Genomic DNA, 23,731 nt, shown 5'->3' on the forward strand with positions numbered 1-23,731 from the left:
TGTGTGATATGTCTGAAAACTTTCTGGCATGGTTGCAAGAGTGGTGACTATGGACACGCATGGTTGCTTCAACTCCATGGATGACCTTGCTCTGCAAGAATTAATTCTGAGGCAAAATTTCTCTCAGCTGTGAACCTGTGAAACCAGAGGAGTTGTTTCCAAAATACAATGGTAGGACAAGCAAACAACACACATTCCCAATCCAAAAAGTACAGATAAGAAATGAGGAAAGGCTGATGGGTACCATGAAAGCCCAAAACCAAAGTAAACATTCCATTACAGTTCAAGGACTAAGAATAATCGTTTTGGTTCCATACTTTCCCTGCAACCCAATGGAGTGGTCATGTCACTTTGCCTCATGGTTCCTCTAACAAGGCTTCTTAAGAGTGGACTCACCAACACGGTTCTACAGGGTGGTCTTGCTACCCAGTCTTCAGGGAAAAGCTACTGGCTTGATGAAATCTGGGTGGTATCCCTGATAATCTCACAATCACCTTGGGGGACATTTTATTTTGAAGAATCGTATGTGTTCATACCTGAATTGTCTCTTTTGGATGAATCCAAGAAATCGAAGAACCTTCCCTCATTTTGAAAAATCTCTGTCCCCATCTGTTAAAACTGGTAGTGTTTCTCTCTTAACTTGTTTATCAAAGAGTAGTACAACCACACATTGTGTCCTCTTTAGACTAAAATCTGAAAGTTTTCAGGTAAAGTTTAAGATTCCTTTATTTTAATACATACTCAATCCCATTCCCTTCACTTCTTCACCAGAGGCACCATGTTCTTACAGCCAGCATTAAATAGCCATGAAGACCCCATGACAACCTCCCACAGGATCCTATCCCTCTTGCATGCATTGTTTATAAAGGAAGACTAATTTTGTGTTTTCCAGGGGCTCATGCAATACTTTTTTCTCTCTACCCGTGGAGATTCTGAGCAGCCTGTGGATGGGACATGCGTGGCCAGAAAGAATCAAGGATCTGCCCTCATTCTCAAAAGGTGAGAGTTTTGGACACACACACACACACACACACACACACAGACACATACAAATACACATCAACTGGACACCTTCATTTCCTTAAGAACCAAATAAATAACTTTATTGGAAGTAACAATGAAACTGAAAGGCCCAAACTAAGGTGAATGGGCTGAAAGGGCAATGTGCAGGCCGGCCTGGACCCACCCCGGGAAGACTCCCTGGCATGGGCTGGGCACAGTCCTGCTCAGGTGTCCTTGTCGCTGCGGCCCAGGGTGAGCCTGTCAAAGAGGAGCTCGGCCAGGGGGTTTTCCGGGGCCTCCATCCTGCGCAGGTTGGTCAGGTAGCCGCCCAGCTCCCGGATGATGAGGACCTGCTGGTGCAGATAGTGGCTCCGCAGGAAGTGGCAGAGGTGGGGGTCCTCCCTCTCGGTGGCCAGGCGGTGCAGCTCCAGGAGGCTCTGGTTGACCCTCTTCTCCAGGTGCAGGGCGCGCTCCATGGCCTGGAAGCCGCTGTGCCAGTCATCGCGGTCAGGCTTGAGGATGTCCTGGAGGCGGATGCGGCCTCCGCGCTGGTTCTGCATCTTCATCAGCTTCTCGGCGCCATCCCCCCACTCGTGGGAGCGGCGCAGGAAGAAGCTGGAGAAGTGCTCCAGGGCCACGCTGTGGCCGTCGCAGTAGAAGGCCAAGGACAGGTAGACGTAGGAGGCGTGCAGTTGCACCTGGATCTGGCGGTTGACGGCGACCTCGCAGTCGGGGTGGTAGTTGTGGTTCACCTGCGAGGCCACCACGACGGGGACCATGACAGGCGGCGGCTGGAGCGGCTCCACCACGAAGGGGATGGCTGCGCGGGTTCTGGGGCTTCGCAGTGGGCAGCGGCGCCGGCCGCGGTTGCGGCGGTGCCCTCTGAGCACCGCCAGGGTGGGTGAGGGCGGTACCTCGGCTGGTGGGCGGTGGGCGGTGTCGGGGCGGGGCTGGGCTGGGCGGAAGAGAAGCGGGTAATGGCGGCCGTCGAGCCAGTAATGGCGGCGGAGATTTCCTCAGGAGTCAGGGGTCAGGGGTTGGCGGTGCCCGGATGTGGTCCGTTGTAACCTGGGCAGCTCCGCTCAACGTCTCACCTACGTCATATTTTTTAAAGTTACAAGCACACAAGGGCAAACTGTTAATCACGGGTTAGGTTTGAAAGACGCTCATGTGAATACTGTCTAAGTGTGGTTGTTTCATTAAATGGAGGGCTTTTGGTGAGGGTTAATATCATATCGCTTTATTTGAATGGCAGCTATCCTCAGTGACGTCAGTGTCTATATTAATGACCCTTTTGAATACGCCCTCACCCCTTTTCCAGAACTCAATAAATCCAGCCACTGCCTCTTTTCGCCTCCCACTCATGATCAAGTTCACACTTCTCCGACAGCAGAGCCTCGCTCCAAAATCTCTGCATCCTTCTACCTTTCTGGGTTTCACTCTTTTCGGACTGGTTCCTGTCGTCCCTAGACTCTCTGGAATCTTCCACCACAACCCTAGCAACACATTCTTTTTGTCTCGTCTGGACCCCCAAATGGACAATCTCAATGGTCTCTTCATATCCCGGATCCGCTCACCCCATGTAACTAGATCATGAATTTCCTCTTGGGTGAATACAATGTTCTCTTTTCTCTGATGGAAAACAAAAGCTTTAGGTGTGTGTATTCTTGGGAAAGCGCTGCTAACCATGTGGAAGTATTCGTGCCCTCCAACCTCCTCTAGACTTTCATTGCCCCTCAAGTAGCTTTGTTGTTTTTATTCTCTAATTGAGAATCAATAAATCCCAAGGTTAGTCTGAGAAAGGGGCTAAACTTGCAAATGTAGCTTATTCGGGAAAGATTTAAACAGGCCCGATGTTATTGTCCTAAATTGCTCTTTAATTTCAAGAGTGCCTATCTTGCTCTCTGAAAAACTAAACATTTTAAGATGGGGATCCTTAGTTATGTCTATGTGATTCTATGGCAAAGCTTCCTGTACTGGAGAATTAATAAGAATGATATCAACAGATCTTGTTTTTTAAGCTATTTTCTTTTGTATACTGCAATTTTATTGTAATAGCAACGTAATACATATTGTGTTAGATTACTTAAAAAGTAGTAGATAATACTTTAGTCTATTGAATGCATAGCCTCACATTACTGCCACTACTATTTTGTGCTTTATTTTAATAAATTTGATAGTTCAAAAACTGAATTTGCTTTTACTTAAGGAAATAAAAGAAAGAATAATAAAGAAAATGTACATAGAGCTGACTAGTTTTTCTTTTTAGACATTAGTTATTTCCCCTGGACACCAGAAAGAAGGACTGAAAACCTCAATAAGAAAGTATATATAGAAAAGTAATGTATTTCTCTTTGATGCTTGCAAGTGATTTTCTGTCTCAATGTTTTCTACCTAGACTAATTTTACATGAAATGTGTGAGTGGAGGGAAGAGTAGTTTATTTGTAGAACATTCCAATTCAATTCAATAGTTCTTTGGTTATAAACATTGTGTGTTAGTCCTAGAATTAGAAAAATTAATAAAAATTTGACATTTGTTTTCAGTCTCGTCTTTCTTCTCTGGGATTTTTTTCCCCTTAGTGTTGGAATTTTAGCCAATGGACACCTTATTACTCAGTTATACACCCAGCAGTTTCCAATTTTCTGATAGAGTCTTGCTAAGTTACTGAGGTTGATATCAAACTTGTAATCCTCCTGCCTCAGCCTCCCAGTTCTCTGGGATCATAGGTGTTCCTCACCTTGCCTGATCCCCAATCTAGGAAATTAATTACAGAGGTATTGCATTTTTTGTTCAAAATCCCTCAGTATTAACTGGTGCCCAGTAAACAGGTAAAATTAATTGATGACTAAAATATTTACAAGCATCCACACCTCACAATCCTTAAAGACCGTAGTGAAATATTTGTTGTAAGTTATCATAAGGAGACCTTCTTTGAAGCAGTTTGCCTACAGCCAAGGATAAAAACATGGCAGCATAGGGACACCAACTGGTTTCTGCCTTGCCCCAGAGGCCTCAATCTTAGTGTTTCTCCATGCAGACTTTCAGAAATGAAATGAAATCATTAAACAAAGGAAATATTTCATCGTACATGCTCCTAGAACTGGATTCTCCAGAGGTTTATTGCCCCTATATGACACTGTAATCTGACTGGTTTGTTCAGTATTTATCCACTATACCATTGTCTTTACAGGTATGACTGGCTTAAAGGAGAGACTTACATGGATATATACATCACTACAGGAAAATTTAGCAGGAAATTTGCTACAGCCTATTGTAACCTATTTTCACAGCCTAGACAAATCTTCTTTTAAAATAATCTTAATGTGAATGTGATGAATGTGGTTTGGTTTACAATGTTTAAGAATTAGAGTGTTTGCAATTCAAAGTAGTCAAATTATGGAACCAGACTGTAGGTCCATCAATAGATGAGTTGATTAAGAAAATGTGGTATATATACACAATGGACTTTTACTTAATCACAAAGAAGAATGACATTATGGAATTCACTGGTAAATGGAAATGAAGAACATGATGCTAAGTGAAATAATTCAGACTCAGAAAATCAAGAGTCAAATGTTTCTTCTCATATGTTGAAGCTATAGCAAAATAAGGGGAAAAGTGGAGGATTGGCATCATAAAGATATGGTGAAAATCAGTGGAGTAGAAGAAGGAGATTGAGGGGAAGGGAGGAGGCACAGGAAAGGGAAAATACTGAATGAATTTAACAAAATCACATGATGTGTATACAGAAATATACCAGTGAGAATTACACCTTTATAGATGTAGAAAGCACCAATCAACAAAATGTAAATAAGTGAAAGGAAGATCATAAGAGTAGAGGAAGGAGGACCAGAATTTTTGCAAATACAAAATGTTTCCCCTCAAAATTAGAAAGGCTGATAATATAATTTTCCTTTTCTTGTGAAATACAATGGAATTTGCAAAGTTAAGTGCTGTCTGTGTCCTTTGATTAAAAAAGAAGTAGCCAAAGAAGATTAATTAAGAAAGTGACAAATTTTTGGTTTTTCGGTCATATATTAAACTACACAAATAGCTATTTCATCATGTTTTAATTATTCCATGTGTTGTCAATTTCCTCTTCCTGATGCAAATCTTTGTCAAGTGAATGATGTTGTAAACTTTTTTTTTTAATTTAAAGGCATAATATTTATTATGAACAGCAAAAAATCCTTAGGTAATCTAATGATAGTGAAAATAAGGACATTATCTTCTGTTTAACTGATAAGAGATCAGGAGCTCCTTACATAGGTACCACTGACCATGCAAACCAATTCCATTTGGTTTGTGGCCTTCCAGAGCTGAATTGATCCCCACTCCTGCCTCACTACTCACATGTGTGGTTGCTATGCCAGGTAATGGAGAATCAGACTCCAACCACTTGCAGAAACATGGATGCATATTATTCTGTTTCCTTTGTTAAAGGTCCCAGTTTCTATCCTAGTTTCAGTGGCATCATCTGGAGTCCAAGATTTCAAAGTCAATAGTTAATTTCCATTATATCATTAAATGTCAGTGTGGAAATATGGCACACAGTGAGAAGATTTTCACTGTAGACCTCACTCCTGACCTTAGCTAACTCAGTTTTGAAGGTTTATTACTATAAAGTGTAGAAAAACATATTTTCCAGTCATTATCTATTTTGCAAGCATCAGAAAGAAAGATAATGATGCAAAGACTTTGAAAACTTTAAGAATCTATATTAACATATTTATGAGGCCCTCCTGAATTTGCTGTCTAAAAACTGGATTTGAGGCCATGTTCTTTAATGAATTCTTAACTTTTGAATAACTCAAATACTGCTTCCATTGTGTGTGTGTGTGTGTGTGTGTGTGTGTGTGTGTGTGTTTATAAGAGAGAGGGAACTACTTCCAATGTGGATAATTGTAGCATAGAGAAACTGAAATCCATATAATTTTCTCCAAGGAAAACTAATTTTATTGGGATTAGCCATCACCAATAAGCAAAGAAATGCTTACCAGTGACTCTTATTTTGCAAATACTTTTCTTCATTTTAAGCAATAGCTGAAATTAATTAATTAATTGTGATCCATTTGGAGACTCACCCAGGATTCATGCCATCAAATTGTCCCTTGGCTTATTTCCTTTGTGCCTTTGCAATGCCTGCTTCCTGCCCTTCCCTGCCTCCTTCTCTTCTATAAATATATGCTGAGTTTCAATTCTGTGATGCATTGGGCAATTATGTAAAGTCATCTAATTCTCACTAAAATGCCTTGAAGTTTGTTGTTATGGTTTCCATTTTATAGATGAGGAGCTAAGCTACCTGAAACATGAGGTCACATAAAAAAAAATGTTGAAAAACTGGTATTCAGGTACTTGATTTCTGACCCCAAATATGAGACTATGCCTATGAAGCATGCATCTTCTTTAATGAATATTTTGCATGAGGAAAATCCAGGTGATTGATTCTAGTTTTGGTGTGATGGGAGATTGAAATCTCCTTTCTCACCTGTCTCAGATGTCATCGCTCTTCCAGTGAACCATTGCCCACTGTCATGTCTCAAAATACTGTTTTCTATTCCTTTTTTCTTTTTTGATTTTCAAGATGCCTTTGTCAATGTATGTACTAAAATGTCTCAGTGCCTGTTGTGTTTAAATTGTGTGATGAGTATTAAGATACAACAGGAGATTATTAGCAGAATCACTGGCACATATAATGTTGAAAATGAATGACACATAGCCTTTGTTTTGGATGTGGTTATAATATAAATGATGAGAAAGGCATGTATTTTAATTTAGGAAACTGTAATACATTCTTTTCAACCAGGAAAATATGAACTGAAACTTCTTGGGAACAAGAATTACATCTAGCAGGACAAATTCATTCTTTGTAAAAGGCGATGAAGAATTTTTGTCGTAAAAGTGTGAGGAAAATGCTGTAAAATGCTAATAAATCTTATAATTTAAAAAATCATCCTCTTCCTTTGGTAATTCATTTGCAAATAGTTATCGAGCATCTACTTTGTACTCTGATCTTTCTAGGTGTTGTTAATTTAGTTACTAATTAAACAACATCCTTGTTCTCACAGAGTATTCAGCCTTCAGAAGAGGAGAGGAAATGAAAAAATGAATATACACATACCATCTTGTAGAGATGAAAGTAATAATATTCACATTAAAACAAGGTGCAAGGTGTATTAGGCAGGGTAGTACAGAGAAGCAGATCTCGATAGATAGGATATAGGAATTGGCTTACATACTTATGCAGACTAAGAAGTCCTGGGAACTTCTATCTGAAAGCTGGAGAATCTGGAATGCCCAGAGTGTGAGTCCCAGTCTTAGGGCAGAGGCCTAAGAACCAGGAGCTCTGAATTATAAAGACAGGAGATGATGGATGCCCCATGGAAACAGAACATGTTAGCCCTCCCTTCACGTTTTTGCACTATTTGGTCCCTCAACAGATTGAATAATGTCTACCAATACTTGTCTACAGATACGAATGCTGAAGTCTTCCAATAACCCCCTCAGAAATACACCAATACAATAGAGGGGTAGGGGAAGGGAAGGGGAAAGAGAGGTACTAGGAACTGAATTAGAACAAAATATATTCCATGCTTGTATAATTTTGTCAAATAGATTCTACTGTCATGGATAACTAAAAAGAACCAACAAAAAAGAACACAGTGACTGAAATGAAAACTAAAATAACAGCAACTGCGGAATTGGTCAAGAAGAAATAGGAGAAATATAAAACAACATTTCTAATTATCCAGATAATAGACAAATAAGGGGCAAGAAGAATGAAAACCAGTGACAAAAGCCTGTGGGATTTATAGGACACTATCAAATGAAACAACGTTATGTTATGGCAGTAGCAGAAGAACAGACAGACAAAAAGAAGATAAATTATTTAAAGAAACAGTGACTAAAAAGTTTGCCAATCCTGGAAGAGAAATCATCTTCCACATTCAGAAAACTCAAATATCCCAAATCATGATCTATAAAAAGAGTACACCAAGACACATTTAATCAAAACTCAAAGACAAAGGAACAACTTTGAAAGCATCAAGAACAAATGATCTCACATAAGGTAACTCCCATGAGACTATCAGAAAATTTATCAATTGAAATCTTACAGGTTAGGAGATGGGGGAATGCTGTATTCAATATACTTTTAAAAAATATGCCACAATTACCGCCAAAATTATCCTTTAAAAGATTGGTGCCTTACCCTCCCCTCAAAATTGTAAACCTGATGCAGTTTATAACCAATAGACCTGCATTATAGGAAATTAAGGGATTTCAAATTGAAATAAAACATGGTAAACAGCAACATGAAAGCATAAATATGACAAAGACAAATATATAGACAAATATAGATGATATAGCACTGTAATGTTGGCACATTAGTTGATTTTAACTATAATATAAACCTTAGAAGATTAAAACAAATGTTAATTGTTGCATAATATAGAAAAGCAAACTCTTAAGTTCAGGAACACAAAGTGGTAGTGGGAAAGTAAAACTAGTGATTTTGCATACATTTTAAGTTTTTATTGACCTAAAACAGATGGTTTTAACTATAACAACTTTTACACAGGCCTTGAACTATACTCAAAGAAAAATAACTATAATAGATGCACAAAAGGTAAAGAACAAAGAATCAGAAAATTTAACTACCCCCAAATCATAAAATAATAGAAAGAAAAGTTTAAAAAGAGAGGGAAAAAGAAATGCATTAAGACAGGAAATAATTTGCAATAGTAATCCTTCACCTATCAATAATCATGGCTTTTTTTTTTTTTTTTGCTTTTGATTTTGTGTTTTGTTTTTGTTTGTTTATTTGTTTGTTTGTTTTTGAAGTTCTGGGGATAGAACCCAGAGGTACTCTACCACTGAGCCACATTGCCAGCCCTTTTCATTTTTTTGTTTTGAGGCAGGGTCTCACTGAGTTGCTTAGGGCCTCACTAAGTTGCTGAGATCAGCCTTGAACTTGCAGTCCTCCTGTCTCAGACTCCTGAGTCCCTGGGATTACCCGTGTGCCCCACCTCAGCTAACTCAATTTACTTTTTTTTGCACCAGGGATTGAACCCAGGGGCATTCAACCACTGAACCACATCCCCAGCCTATTTTATTTTTTATTTGAGACAGGGTCTCACTAAGTTGCTTTAGAGTTTCACTAAATTGCTAAGGCTGACTTTAAACTCGTGATCCTCCTGCCTTAGCCTCCAGAGAGAGAGAGAGAGAGAGAGAGAGAGAGAGAGAGAGAGACTGACAGACATTCAACAGTCCTCTGCAAGTTCATGCCCTCAGTGACCTAAGACCTCCTACTAGGCACAAGCTCTTAAGGTTTCCACCACTTTCCATTAGGAGCAAGCTGGGGGCAAAGCCTTTAACATATGGGCATTTCAGGGACATTTTAGATGCACACTACTGCATCCCCCAATTTTCACATGTTGGAAGATTTGTCCCCATTGTGGTGGTGTTGAGGTGATGGAAGCTTTAAGATGAGAGACCTAGCAGAGTGTGCTAAGGACATGGGGACACTGCCCTAGGAAGAGATTAATGTGGGTTTTGTGGAGTGAGTTCTTCTAAGTGCATAACACCTGTTTCCTTCTAACATATACATTTTTCTTTCCTGATTCTGTGCTAGCTTGTAAAACAACCAAGGGTGCTCTAGGAAGAGCCTGAACAATAGAGGTAAACTGATCTCAGACTTTCATTCTCCAAAACTGTGAGCTAAATAAATCTCTTAGCTGGCATCAAGAATCCTGTCATGCCAGGCACAGTGGCACATACCTGTAATCTCAGCAGCTCAGGAGTCTGAGGCAGAAGAATTGCAAGTTTGAGGGCAGCCTTGGCAATTCAGCAAGACTCTAGGCAACTTAACAAGACCCTTTCTCAAAATGAAACATAAAAAATGGCTGGAAATGTAGCTCAGTAGTAAAGCACCTTTGGGTTCAATCCCCAATACAAAGAAAGAAAGAAAGAAAGAATTCCATCATAGCACTATGAAATAGAGTAATGCACCTCTCAGCAAAGAAAAACTCAGAACCAGATGGACTCATAGATGAATTCTATAAAACACTCAAAATGAATTAATACCAATCCTTCTTAAGCTCTTCCAAAGAATAGAAAGAAAGGAACATCCCAAACACATTTTATGAGGTCAGTATGACTCTGATATCAAAACTAGATAAGAAAACTATGAGAAAAGAAGGCAACAGCCAATATCCCTGATGAACATATACATAAAAATCCTCAATGAAGTTGTAGCAAACTCAACTAGATAGCACGTTAAAGGATATCCAACATAAAAAAATGGGATTTATTCCTGGAATGCAAGCATGGTCTAACATATGCAACTAACCAATTTGATGCTACACATTAACAAATGAGTGGGAAAAGACATAATTATTTCAATAGAGGCAGAAAAAGCATTTGACAAAGTTCAATATCCATTCCTGATTAAAATTATCATCCAAACAGATATAGAGGGAAATTACCTTGACAGAGTAAAGAACATATATGAAATGCCCACAGCTAACATCAAATTCAATGGGTCTGCTAAAAGGCAAGTGTACCCACTCTTGCAAATTCTTTCCAACAGAATTATTGAAGTCCTAGACAAAACAATAAAGTAAAAGGAAGAAATAAAATACACCCATATCAGAAAAAAAACTGAAGTAAAATTACATCTGTTTTCAGAAGACACAATCATTTACCTAGAGGACCCAAAGATTCCACTAAACTTTTTTAACTAATAAATGAATTTATCAAAGTTGTAGGATGCAACATCAACAATCCAAAGTCAGTTCAATTTCTGTACCCAAATAACTATCCAAAAAGGAAATTAAGAAAACAATACCATATACACCATATACAATAGTATCAAAAAGATAAAATACTGAGAAATAAATTTCAGCAAGAAGATGAATGATCTGTACACTGAAAAGTGTGAAACAGTGATCAATGAAATTGAAGAAGTCACAATAAATGGAGAAATAGCTCAAGTTCATGAATCAGAAGAATATTGTTAAAATGCCCATGTTACCCAAAGTATCTACTGATCCATGAAATCCTTATGAAAACTCCAATTATATTTTTCACAGAATAAGATTTGTTTGGAATAAATAAAATAATAAAATAATAAAATAAATAAAATAAAATAATAAAATAAATAAAATAATAAATTTGTTTGGAACCACAGAATATCCTGAATAGCCAAAGTACTCTTAAGCAAAATAATAAACCTAGAGGGGCTGGGAATATAGCTCAATTGGCAGAGTGCTTGCCTAGAAAGCACAAGGCCCTGGGTTCAATCCCCAGCACCACAAAAAAAAATAATAATATAAAATAAACCTAGAGGTATCACACTTCCTCATTTCATACTATATTACAAAGCTACAGTAATCATAACAGTGGCATAAAAACAGACATACAGTAGTAAAAAGTAATTGAGAGCCCAGAAATAAACCCTTGCATCTACAGTCAAGCAATCTTTAAAAAGCATGCCAGGAAAGACACAATGGAAATGATAGATTATTCAGTAATGTTGTTGGGGAAACTGGATTTCCACATGGATAAGAAAAAAATTGGACCTACATCTTATGATGTATAAAATCAGGGTTGCTCCATGGCTCAGGATTTAAGCAGCTGGAGTACTACTTCTCAGCAAGGTGCTAGGAATCTATATGAACACTACAGGGTAGAGACTCACATGCTGAACAAATGCCAGCTAAGAGATAGCACACCTTATTCCATACACAAATTAACCACACTCAAAATTCAGCAATACTTTAATACAAAGAATAGAAGGGACAAAATAATCCATACTAAGACCAGGCCCCAGTAGGAATAGCTTGGGGTGGGGTAGCTAAAGTCCCACTCATAGACATCCACTCCTACAGCAAAACAGAATTAACTCAAAGGATATGGATACCATCCTTTGTGTCACCTCAATCTAAATTACTCTAGGACATTTTGGTAAGAGAAGGCGATGATTTAAAAAGACCCACACATGAAGTAGAAGAGAAATCCATCCAAACAGATGCATAAAACTGAAAAGTGGAATACAAGAAATATGAAAAAATGAGGTAACATGGCACCCCCCAAATTTCACAATTTACCAGCAACTGACTACAAAGATATTGAAGTGGATAAAATATCAGCTAAAGAATTCAAAAGAATGATTATAAAAATGATCAATAAAAACTAAACACAGAAAAACAACTGCATGATTTAAGGAAATCAATGCAGGATATGAATGAGAAATTTAAAAAAAGATAAAAATATTCATTGGGAGTGGTGAATGAATTATGGTCCTTGAACTGCCCAGAGACAGAGGCAATATGTCTCTTGGGAATTTCTCAGTGCAAAGGCACTGATTGAAGATTGCCCAGTTGCTATGGTGACACCCTGTTCAAAAGGGGGTTCTGTGCCAGCCACAGAGTTGTTCGGTTCTTGACCTTAAGTTCAAATGCCAGATGTCCAGAGATAGAGTTATGGGTGCAACCTGATAATTATAATTAGGTTGCACAGAAGTTTGTCCTTCACTTTGAGCAGTTTGAAGAAACTTTCTCACAATAAATCCTTTTAATGATATAACCCGTACAATAAACATGCTGAGCTGACTCATGGTCACTGCACTCCATCCAAGTATGGTGCCCACCAAGTCCCAGCTTTTTCTCTATGTGTGTGCCTCTTTATTTTTTCCAATCCCCCATTGTCCCTCATTCAGTTTCCTGAATTAACCATCATGCAGGTTGTGATGGATATTTAAAAAGAACCAAAAAGGAATCTTGGAAATGAGAGGCACAATAAATCAAATGAAATGTTCAGTTGAAAGTCTTTCTAATAGAGTAGACTATCTGAAGACAGAATTTCAGAACTGGAAGGCAAAGTGACCAGCCTTGAATATTCAGACAGTCTAAAGGAAAAGAAAAGAAGCAATTATGACAAGAATATACAAGAACTCTGGGATAACAATAAGAGACCAGATTTAAGAATCATTGGAATTGAAGGGTTGTGAGATGCAGGTAAATGGTATCGCTAAATTCTTCAGGGAAACAGTAACAAAAAAAAAAACTTCTAAACTTTGGACATCCAGATACAGGAACCATTATAAACCCAAAAGGACAAGATTAAAACAGAACCTCTTGGGCTGGGGTTGTAGCTCAGTGGTAGAGTGCTTGCCTAGCATGTGTGAGGCACTGGGTTCAATCCTCAGCACCACATGAAAACAAACAAATAAAATAAAGGTGTTGTGTCCATCTACAAGTAAAAAATTATTTAAAACAAGTAAGAACTTCTCCCCAACACATTATAATTGAAGTTTCTAAAATATGGAAAATGGATAGAAGTTTAAAAGCCATGTGAGAAAAACGTCGGGTCAAATTTAAACACAAGCCAATCAGAATTACTTACAATTTCATTTTACAAACTCTAAAATCCAGAAGGCTTTGGAATGATGTTTTTCAAGCCCTTAAAGAAAATAATTGTCAAACAAGAATACTAAATAAAGCAAAGCTATCCTTCAGAATTTAAGGTGAAATGAAAAACCTTCTAAGATAAGTTGGAACTAAAAGAATTCATGACTGCTAAGATGGGACTATAGAAAGTACTTAAAGAAATACTTTACACAGAAGAAATAAAAAACAAACCCCATAGCTCACACGTGGAGAAATCTCATTTGAAGAGTAGCTAGGCAAATGAGAAAAAGGACCACATTAAGCATTATAAATAAATCAAAATGGCAGAAATTAGTAAACATCTCCCTATAATAGCATTGATATAAATGGTTTCAACTGTAATGTTAAAAGACATAGACTGGAAGAATGGATTAAAAAGCAAAATCCAGCTAGATATTGTTTGCAAGAAATTCACCTTACAGACAAAGATAATCAGGCTGAGTGTGAGAGGATGGAAATGGATACACCATGCAAATGGAGCTCAAAAAACAAGCAAGAGTATCTCCTTTCATATCTAACAAAGCAAACTTCAAGTTAAAATTAACCAGAACAGACAAAGAAGGTCACTTCAGACTGGTTAATGGAAAAACAAGAAGAAAATATGACAATAGTAAATGTATATTGCCCAAACATTGGTGCATCTAATTATATAAAATAGACACTTCTTGAATCAAAGACTCAGACACCAGTAGAATAATACTGTGTGATTTTAACACACCCTTTCACCAATAGATAGGTCTTCCAGACATGAGCTCAGTAAAGATTCTACAGATCAAGCAAACATTATAAATCAAATGAACTTAACAGGGATCTATAGAATATTTCAAACAACAACTGAATACATTTTCTTCTCAGCTGCTCATGGAACCTTCTCCCAAACAGATCATATTTTAGGCCAAAAAGCAAGTCTTAGTAAATACAAAAAAAATGGATATAATTTATAATCACTAAAATAATTATAATTATTTCATGAAATAGAAAGGGATAGAATACTTCCAGATCCATTCTATGAAGTACATATCACCCTCATACCAAAAACAGATAATGATACTACAGACTAATATCCTTGATGAACTTAAATGTAAAAATCCTTAATAAAATATTAGCAAATTGCATTCAACGAAATAAGAAGATGGTACATCATGATCAGGTGCTTTTTATCCCAGGGATGCGAGGATGGTTTAACTACTCAAATCAATAAATGCAATTCACTTCGTGAGTAGAATTAAAGATAAAAATCACATAGTTATCTTGATAGATGCAGAGAAAACCTTTGTTATGGTTTGAATGTGAGATGTCCCCCCCAAAAGCTCACATGTGAGACAATGAAAGAAGGTTCAGAGGAGAGATGATTGGGTTGTGAGAACCTTAACCCAATAGGTGAATTAATCCCCTGATAGGGATTGAGTGGAAAGTGAAGTGGTGAGTATGACTAGAGGAGGTGAGAATTGGGGCATGGCTTTGAGGTACATATATTTGTGTCTGGAAAGAGAAATCTCTCTCTCTCTGCTTCCTGACTTGATGTAAGCTGTTACCCTCTGCCATTCTCTCCCACCATGATGCTGTGTCCCCTCAAGTCCTGAGGAATGGAGCTGATTTTCTATGGACTAAGACCTCTGAAACCATGAGCCCTCAAACTTTTCTTCCCTAAAATTGTTCCGGTCAGATCTTTCTAGTCACAGCAGCAAAAAAGATGACTAAAACAGCCTTCAACAAAATTCACAGCTATTAGCCATGCATGATCAAAAGACTGAAGAAACTAACAATTAAAGGATTTATCTCAACATCATAAAGGTTATATATGACAAACCCAAAGTCACCATTATAGTGAATGGGGAAAAACTGAAAGCATTTTCTTTAAAATTCAGAACAAGTACTAGAAATTCTAGCCAAGCAATTGGGAAAGAGAAGGAAATAAACGGAATAAAAGTAGGAGAGGAAGAAGTCAAATTATCACTGTTTGCAGATGATATGATCCTATACCTAGAAGATCCAAAAAGCACCACTAGAAGACTGCTAGGGCTAATATATTAAGCAAAGTAGCAAGTTACAAAATCAACATACAAAAATCAATAGCTTTACTATATATTTATGACAAATCTTCTGAGAAAGAGATTAGGAAACAATTCCATTCACAATAACCTAAAAAAAAAAAAAAAAAAAAAAAAGGCTAGGAATAAATCTAACCAAGGAGGTGAAAGACCTCTACAATGAAAACTATAGAACACTAAAGAAAGAAATTGAAGAAGATTCAAGATGGAAAGACTGCCCATGTTCATAGATAGGCAGAATTAATATTGTTAAAATGAACATATTACCAAAAGCAACATACTGATTCAGTGCAATTCCCATCAAAATACCAATGACATTCTTCACAGAACTAGAATAAACAGTCCTAAAATTCATTTGGAAGAGTAAAAAACCCAGAATCGCCAAAACAATTCTAAGCTGAAAAAGTATAATACCCGACTTCAAATTATACTACAGAACTATAATAACAAAAACTATATGGTACTGGCATAACAATAGACATACAGACCAATGGTACAGAATAGAAGATGCAGAGACAAACCCAAATATATGCAGTCATCTGATTGTTGACAAAGGTGCCAAAAACATATATTGGAGGAAGACAGTCTTTTAAACAAATGGTGATGGGAAAACTGGTTATTCATATGTAGAAGAATGAGACTGTAATCTCTCACCCTGCACAAAAGTCAACTCAAAATGGATCAAAAACCTAGGAATTAGACCAGAAATTATGCAACTCTTAGAAGAAAAGGTAGATTCAACACTCCAACATATAGGTGTGGGCAATGACTTTCCCAATATGATCCCTAAAGCTTAGGAAATAATGTCAGGAATTAATAAATGGTATGGCATTAAATTTAAAAAAAACCTCTGCATAGCAAAGGAAACAAAAGTGAAAACACAGAATCTACCAAATGGGAGAAAATCTCTGCTAGCCACTCTACTCTGTTAGAGACAGAGGATTAATATCCAGAATATATAATGAACTCAAAAAGCTTACACAGAAAATCCAATAACCCAGTTAATAAATGGGCAAAAGATCTAAAAAGATATTTCTCCTTTTCTTTTTTTTTTTTTTTTTGGGGGGTGCTGGGGATTGAACCCAGGACCTTGTGCTTACAAGGCAAGCACTCTACCGACTGAGCTATCTCCCCAGCCCCTAAAAAGATATTTCTAAAAAAAAAAAAGACCACAAATGACCAAGAAATATATGAATATATGAAAAACTGTTCAATATCTTTAGCAATTAGAGAAATGCAAATCAAAACTACTCTGAGATTTCATCTCACTTCAGTTAGAATGGCAGCCATCAAATATACAAACAATAATAAATGTTGGGGAAGGTATGGAGAAAAATGAACTGTTTTACACTCTTGGTGAGATTGTAAATTAGTACAACCACTATGGAAATCAGTATGTCAGTTCCTCAAAAGACTAGGAATGGAGAAACTATATAACCCAGGTATCCCACTCCTCAGTATTTATCTTAAAGAATTAGTCATCATACTATTTCGATGCATGCATACCCATGTCTATAGCAGCATGATTCATGATAGCCAAATTATGGAACCAGTCTAGGTGTCTGTCAATAGATGAATGGATAAATTAAATGTATTATAATATACACAATGGAGTTTTATGCAGTTATAAATAAGAATGAAATTGTGTCATTTGCAGGAAAATGGATGGAATTTAAAAACATTATTTTAAATCAAATAAGCCAAACTTAGAAAGGCAAGAGTCATATATGAAAGCTAAAGAAGAAAAGGGAAAAGAAGGATGGGATTGGGTGGGAGGGTCTGTTGAAAGTCAAAGGGAGATCAGTAGAGTAAAGGAAAGGGACCCTGGCAAAGGAGGAAGGAAAGGAAAAGGGAAATACTGGGAAATAATATTAGCCAAATTATAGCTATTTGCATGCATGTATTAATATGTAACAACCAATTCCATCATTATGTACAACTATAAATTGCCAATTAAAAAAAGGGAAAAAAGGAAAAAATGAAAGACTTTAAAACAGAAAAAAATCATATAAAAACATTCATTTCAAAATGGATTAAATACTTAAAGATAAGTTCTAAAATCATAAAACTGCTAAAAGAAACAATAGGGAAAAAACTTCTTGGCATAGGCACCTACTATCATATGGATATGAGGTATCCCCCAAAAGTTCCCGTGTTAGTACAAGAGGTGAAATTATTAGATTATGGGAGATGTAACCTAATCAATGTATTAATCCATTTGATGGAGTAATAATTTGGGACAAATAACTGGATAGTAAACTAAAGGCAGGTAGGGCATGGCTGGAGGAGGTGGGTTACTGAAGAAGTACCCTTGGGGATTATATCTTGTCGTCCTGACTCCTACTTCTCTCTTTCTTTTTCCTAGCCACCATGAAGTGAACAGCAATCCTCCACTGCCACCCTTCTGCCATGATGTTCTGCCATACCTTGGGCCCAGACCAGTGGAGTTGGCTGACCATGAACTGAATCTCTGAAACCATGAAACAAAATAAACTTTTCCGCCTCTAGGTTCTTGTCAACTTGGTGATGAAAAGTTTCCTAACACAGTACCCAAAGCATATACAACAAATCAAAAAGAGACATGTAGAATTGTATTGACTGCGGTAGCAGGACACCTCAGGCAGCCCCGCCGCATTGCCAGTCCCAAGCATTGGAGAGGATGGCGCTGAAAGCAGATCCAGAAGGAAATGACTGACTTTAGGGGATCCTCCTGCCCAGTGTTCCACAGGACTTGTGGGTAATGATTTGTTCCACTGGCAGGCGATCATCATGGGCCCAAATGACAGACCTCACCAAGGAGGTGTTTTCTTCCTGACCATCCATTTTCCTATGGATTACACATTCAAGACCCAAAGGTCACATTCACAACTAAAATCTATCAAGCTCCCAAAGGTCACTTTCACAACCAAAATCTATCACCCCAAAATCAACAGCAATGGTAGCATCTGCCTGGACATTCTGTGGTTACAGTGGTCTCCAACACTGTCCAAAATTCTCTTGTCCATCTGCTCCCTGTTCAGCAACCCCAACCCTAATGACCTTTTGGTGCCAGAAATAGCCCACACCTACAAGGCCAACAGAGAGAATATGCGTCCTCTTTGGATTGCCTTTGTGCCATGGCTGCCCGTGTTTCCACAGGCATCTTCCTGCCTGAGCTGAGCCTATGCACACAGTGAACGTGCCCTGGGTGTGGTCCCTAGGCTCTCACTAACATGTCCTTTGACTCTTAAGGAGGGAGAAGGGGATAAAAGCAATCCACCTTCCTGGATAGTTCATCAGCTGTCCTACTGAACCCTAAAATATTGTTGCCATGCCCTGCCTTGAGGTCAGCAAAGTCAGTGGTCAGCCAAGGATGGACTCAGAAGAATCTGACAACTGGAAAATTCTGGATTAAATTCTAAAGTTTATGGCATAAGACAAGTGTTTGTCTGCTTGGATATACCCAGAGTGAGGCTGAAGCCAGTCAAGGTGGTAAACACAGCTATGGTCAGTTTGTTGGGTGAGGTCAGAAGTCAGCAGTATGTTGCTTGCTGTTTCACCAACAGACCCTCCCAACCAGAATTAGTAGAATTCTGTCTCCCTTGGCCAGGCACAACCTTGTGCACTGAAGCATGGGGGTGTCTGGCTGGCTGGCAGAGCAGGTCCAGGAATCATCAGCCTGTGTTAGTCTGTATGTTGACAGTTAGCAAGAAGGGGCCAGGTATGATGAAACCTAGACAGCAGAAGTGCTCTTGAATGACACCTGAGGGAGAGTTATTACTGGTTCTTGTGAAGAATATCTGCAAAGCCAGGTGCAGTGGTGCACACCTGTAATCCCAGCTTCTTTGGAGGCAGAGGCAGGAGGATCAAGAGTTTGAGGCCAGTCTAGGCAACTTGGCAAGACCCTTTCTCAAAAAACAAAGAATCAGTGAGTCTTTTTGTTTATTACTTCTCTTCTGTCTAAATAGATTAGAATGGAATGTGGTTTTTCTAACACATTTTTCTTGAGACCTTTATAGACTTCATTATTACCCTCATTGAAGTTTCCTGGTAGCTGTCAAAACAAGTTTTAACTGATTAAATTTTAAATTGTATTTAGTTACTTTAACATTTCTTTTGAGGCCACTGATGTAGCTCAGTACCAGAGTTCTTGCCTAGCATTCACAAGCCCTGGGTTCATTCCTTAACACCATGGGGGTAAAATCAATTGATTATAAGCTGTTTTAGACATAACAAAAGGAATTTTTTTCAGTGTGTCCTCTAACTACAAATCTAATTTACAGACACATGGCAGCAGATCTCACTACAATAATGAAGATAAATGCAAATCCCTAGGTAACCCTCACTGGTGCCAGGCCTATTTCATGCACTTTACACATAGACATATTCAGTTGTCCTCAGACAGATAGTCTTTTAATGTAAACAGCCAAGGAGGTGAGGGCAAAGAGGTGGCCCAGCTGCAGATGGTGGTCCTGATTCACACACAAGTGACCAGGTTCTAGAGTTTGTGTGCTGGACAGCCTGGAACTATTCCAAGCTGAACCTTGTGTATCTTCTGCAAACATACTGAAGGACAGGAGAGAGAAAGGATGGAGGTTTGCTGCAGTATTACATCTTCCACAGCAGATAGTTAAGAAGGGTCAACAGGACTCACCAAGTAAGGGGGTTACAGCCATTACTGAGGTGTTCCTCCTCCAAGAAAAGTTTGTTTTTGTTTTTTTTTAATTTTATTCATCCATCAGTCCTGAATGTTTGACAAGCAGCAGTATTTCCCCATATCAGTCATGTTCTCTGCTCCAAGTTGAAGGGACATGACTATTTCAAGTGAGAGTGTCACTCCCTCTGCTTTTTTCTTCCAGGTACAACAGACTAGCAAGAGAGTAGACACAGAAATATGCTATGTAAGTGCCTCGGAGGTTTCGTGGGAGACATTGTTCAAGAGAAGCTGGTCAGGCAGAGAGATCTTCCTGTGAAGCTTTGAGCTGTCTCCTGAGCCACTCACAGAGTACTACCTGTTCTTTACACACATGTGGGCCACTCACTTTCCTTGACTACAGCATGTTGGTGCCATTCTCAGTCATGGTGGCTTTGATAATGTCACATCTTTGATGCCTAATCAACAACCATCATAACAATGATCCACAACCTTTCTGGTTACACTGGAACGGGTCTGTCTACCCCAACTCACCTGCTTGTTTCTGGGAGGCCAGTCCCTGCATGCCTCCCCTGCCTGACCTCAAATGGTGCTGCTGCTCACTATGGCACTACATGGGGGCCTAGCCTGTCCCCTGACCACATGCCCTTTGCCTTTAGAACTCAGCGTTGCCCTGGGTGTTCAGAATAGAGTGAGCTCCCTTGCATCCTGTCTGCTGCAGAATTACATCCCAAGGAATCTGAGTGCATCCTGGAGACTCTAGGAATGGGACAGCATCATCAGAAAGTGAGGTCTCATTCTGTGGCTTCTGCTGTCTTCCTCTGCAGTGCCACACACTGCATTTCTCTCCTCACACTAAGAAGCAGCACGTGTAAATTGTCAGGATATAAAGCACATAACATCTCCCCTCATGAGAGATGACCATCTTTTTTAGAAGCAAGAACAAAATTATGAAACCATAGTGAGATCTGGGTTATGCTTTTCTATGTGATGAGGTTTTTCCTTACCTCCACCTTCTCCCACCAGGATCCTATACAAAGTCCAAGTGTAAGTCATTTGCAGACTAGAACACAGGGAGGGGCAAGACTCAAATGTAAATAAAAATACAATTCCCTTATAAAACTAAAAAAAATGTATTAATATAAAAGCTTTCTGCACAGAAAAGGAAAAAAATCAATGGAGTAAAAAGGAACCTATGGAACTGCAGAAAACATTTGCAAGTCATATCTCATAAGAGGTTAATACTGACAATAAATAAGGAACCCATACAAATCAATTACAAAATTTCCAGTAACCATATTAAAAATAGGGAAAAGATCTGAGTAATTATTTCTCAAAATAGGACATATAGGAGGCAGTTATAATTCAGTGGTAGAGGAGCTGGCTAGCATGCAGGAGGCCCAGGGTTTGATCCTCAGCACTGCAAAAGTAAGAAAGAAGAAAAGAAGGAAGGAAGAAAGGAGGGAGAGAATGGAAAAAAGAAAAGAAGGAAGAATATATACAAATGACCAACAGGAGAAAAGATGCTCAATATCACTAATCATCAGGAAAATGCAAATAAAATCTACAATGAGATTTCATCACACCTCTGCTAAAAAAGCTATTGTCAGAAAGAAGATAAATATTGGTTTCCAGGAGCAGTACTGCTCACCTGTAATCCCAGTGACTGGGGCAGAGGGAGGGGGTGGTGAGTGAGGCAGATTGCAAGTTTGAGGTCAGCTTCAACAACTTAGCAAGACCCTAAGAAATTTGGCAAGACTATATCTGAAAAACAATAATAAATAAATAAAATGACTGGGGATGTAGCTTTAATTTAAAGTGCCCAGTGCCAAAAAAAAAAAAAAAAAAAAAAGTGTTTGCAAAGAAGGGGACAAAAGGAACCCTTGCACACTATTGGTGGGAATATAATTGGGTGGAGCCATTATGGAAAACATTGTGCAGGTTCCTCAAAAAATTAAAAATAGAACTACCATATTATTCACTAACTCTACCTCTGAATAGATAGCCAAAGAAAATGAATCTTGAGGAGTTATCTGCACTCATGTGAATGGCTCAGCAAGGTGCCAAGATATAGAAACAACCTAAATGTAACATCAGCAAATAAATGGATCAAGAGAACATATTATATATATACATGGGAATGTTATTGTGACTTAAAACAAGAATGCTGTCCTGCCACTTGTGACAACATGTATGAATCTGGAGAACATTATGCTAAGTGAAACTGGCCAGATGCAGAAAAACAAATGTTGCATGATTTCACTTATATGTAGAGTCTAAAATACTCAAACTCATAGAAGCAGAGAGCAAAATGGTAGCTGTCAGACATTGAAGGGGAGGAGATATAAGGAAATGTTGGCCAAAGTTTCAGCTATGTAAGATTAATAAATTCTAGAAATCTGATTACAACCATATGACTATAGTTAACAAAACTGTATTTTACACAGTTTGCCCTGAGGGTTGATCTTAAGTGTTCTCAACATACACATACAAGAAGCATGAATGATGGGCATAGGAATATAGCTCAGTGGTAGAGAGCTGGCCTAGCATGTGTATTGTGTAGCATGTGTAAGACCCAGGGGATTCAATCCCCAGCACTCTGTGCAGATAAATAAATAAATAAATAGGAAGAATGAATGAGCAAATATACACAGGGTTTTAAAAAAGTTCTTATAAACAGATAAACAGATAAATAAAATTAAGTTGGTAAAACCCCCAAAGAACTTGAAAGTAATTTTTTAAAATATGATTACCTCTAGGAAGAAAAAAACTAAAGTGTGGGGCTGGAGTTGTGGCTCAGTAGTAGAGCACTCCCCTAGCACGTGTGAGGCACTGGGTTTGATCCTCAGCACCACATAAAATAAATAATTAAAATAAAGGTATTGTGTCCACCTACAACTAAAAACTATATTAAAAACTAAAGTGCAAGAAGAGAAAATAGAATAACATTGTTTTAGCTATAGATTTCAAGTTTTGTTTACCAAAATAATCGCTATAATTATTTCATTTCAATTTTAAGCTGGACATGGTGGCTCACGCCTATAATTCCAGGGATCAAGGAAGTTGAGGCAGGAGGATCATAAATTGAAGAACAGCCTGGACAACTTAATTAATAAGACCTCGTCTCAAAATTAAAAATAAAAAGCGCTTGTGGGTTAGCTCAATGGTAGAGGGCCCCTGGGTTCAATCCCTAGTGCTAGAAAAAGAAAAAAAAATTTCATGTAAGTGGAACTATAAAAGTTTCCTTTTATTCAGCACAATTACAGTATTTTGAGATTCATCCCATGTCATAGCAGACATCATTAGGTCATTTTTTAAAAAGAAATTCTGCTTTTATTTAGGGTGTTACATATTTTTACAAATAATTGAGATAATGATGTAATATTCTCAACTGCTACAAAAATGTGAAAAAATGTAGATGAAAGTTGCTTTCATCATTGATAAAATGACTATAGTATTGATGAATCCAAAGCAGTTTGTGAAAATTGTTTGTAAACATGAGGTGTTGAATTTGCAAATGTTGCCAAAGTTGTACATTCGTGACAGGATGGTCATTGTGTATTTTGATTGATATTTGAAATGAGAACAAGAAAT

General features: G+C 38.1%; 1 protein-coding gene and 1 pseudogene across 1 annotated transcript; one reads left to right on the forward strand and one right to left on the reverse strand.

Moving 5' to 3' along the window:
- Positions 1-1,117: 1,117 nt before the first annotated feature.
- On the reverse strand, positions 1,118-1,870 carry LOC124972074 (ferritin heavy chain-like). Its single transcript, XM_047536233.1, has one exon. It carries the CDS (start codon positions 1,779-1,781, stop codon positions 1,227-1,229), a length of 555 nt encoding a protein of 184 aa, XP_047392189.1. The 5' UTR covers positions 1,782-1,870; the 3' UTR covers positions 1,118-1,226.
- LOC124971422 (ubiquitin-conjugating enzyme E2 D4-like) lies at positions 1,780-20,388 on the forward strand (annotated as a pseudogene).
- The last annotated feature ends 3,343 nt before the right edge of the window (positions 20,389-23,731 follow it).

This window comes from Sciurus carolinensis, chromosome X (genome assembly GCF_902686445.1).
Source record: "Sciurus carolinensis chromosome X, mSciCar1.2, whole genome shotgun sequence".
Taxonomy (NCBI): domain Eukaryota; kingdom Metazoa; phylum Chordata; class Mammalia; order Rodentia; family Sciuridae; genus Sciurus; species Sciurus carolinensis.

Coding starts and splice junctions, on each gene's coding strand:
- LOC124972074 (XM_047536233.1), bottom strand. CDS start 1,781: ATGGTCCCCGTCGTGGTGGCCTCGCAGGTGAACCACAACTACCACCCC.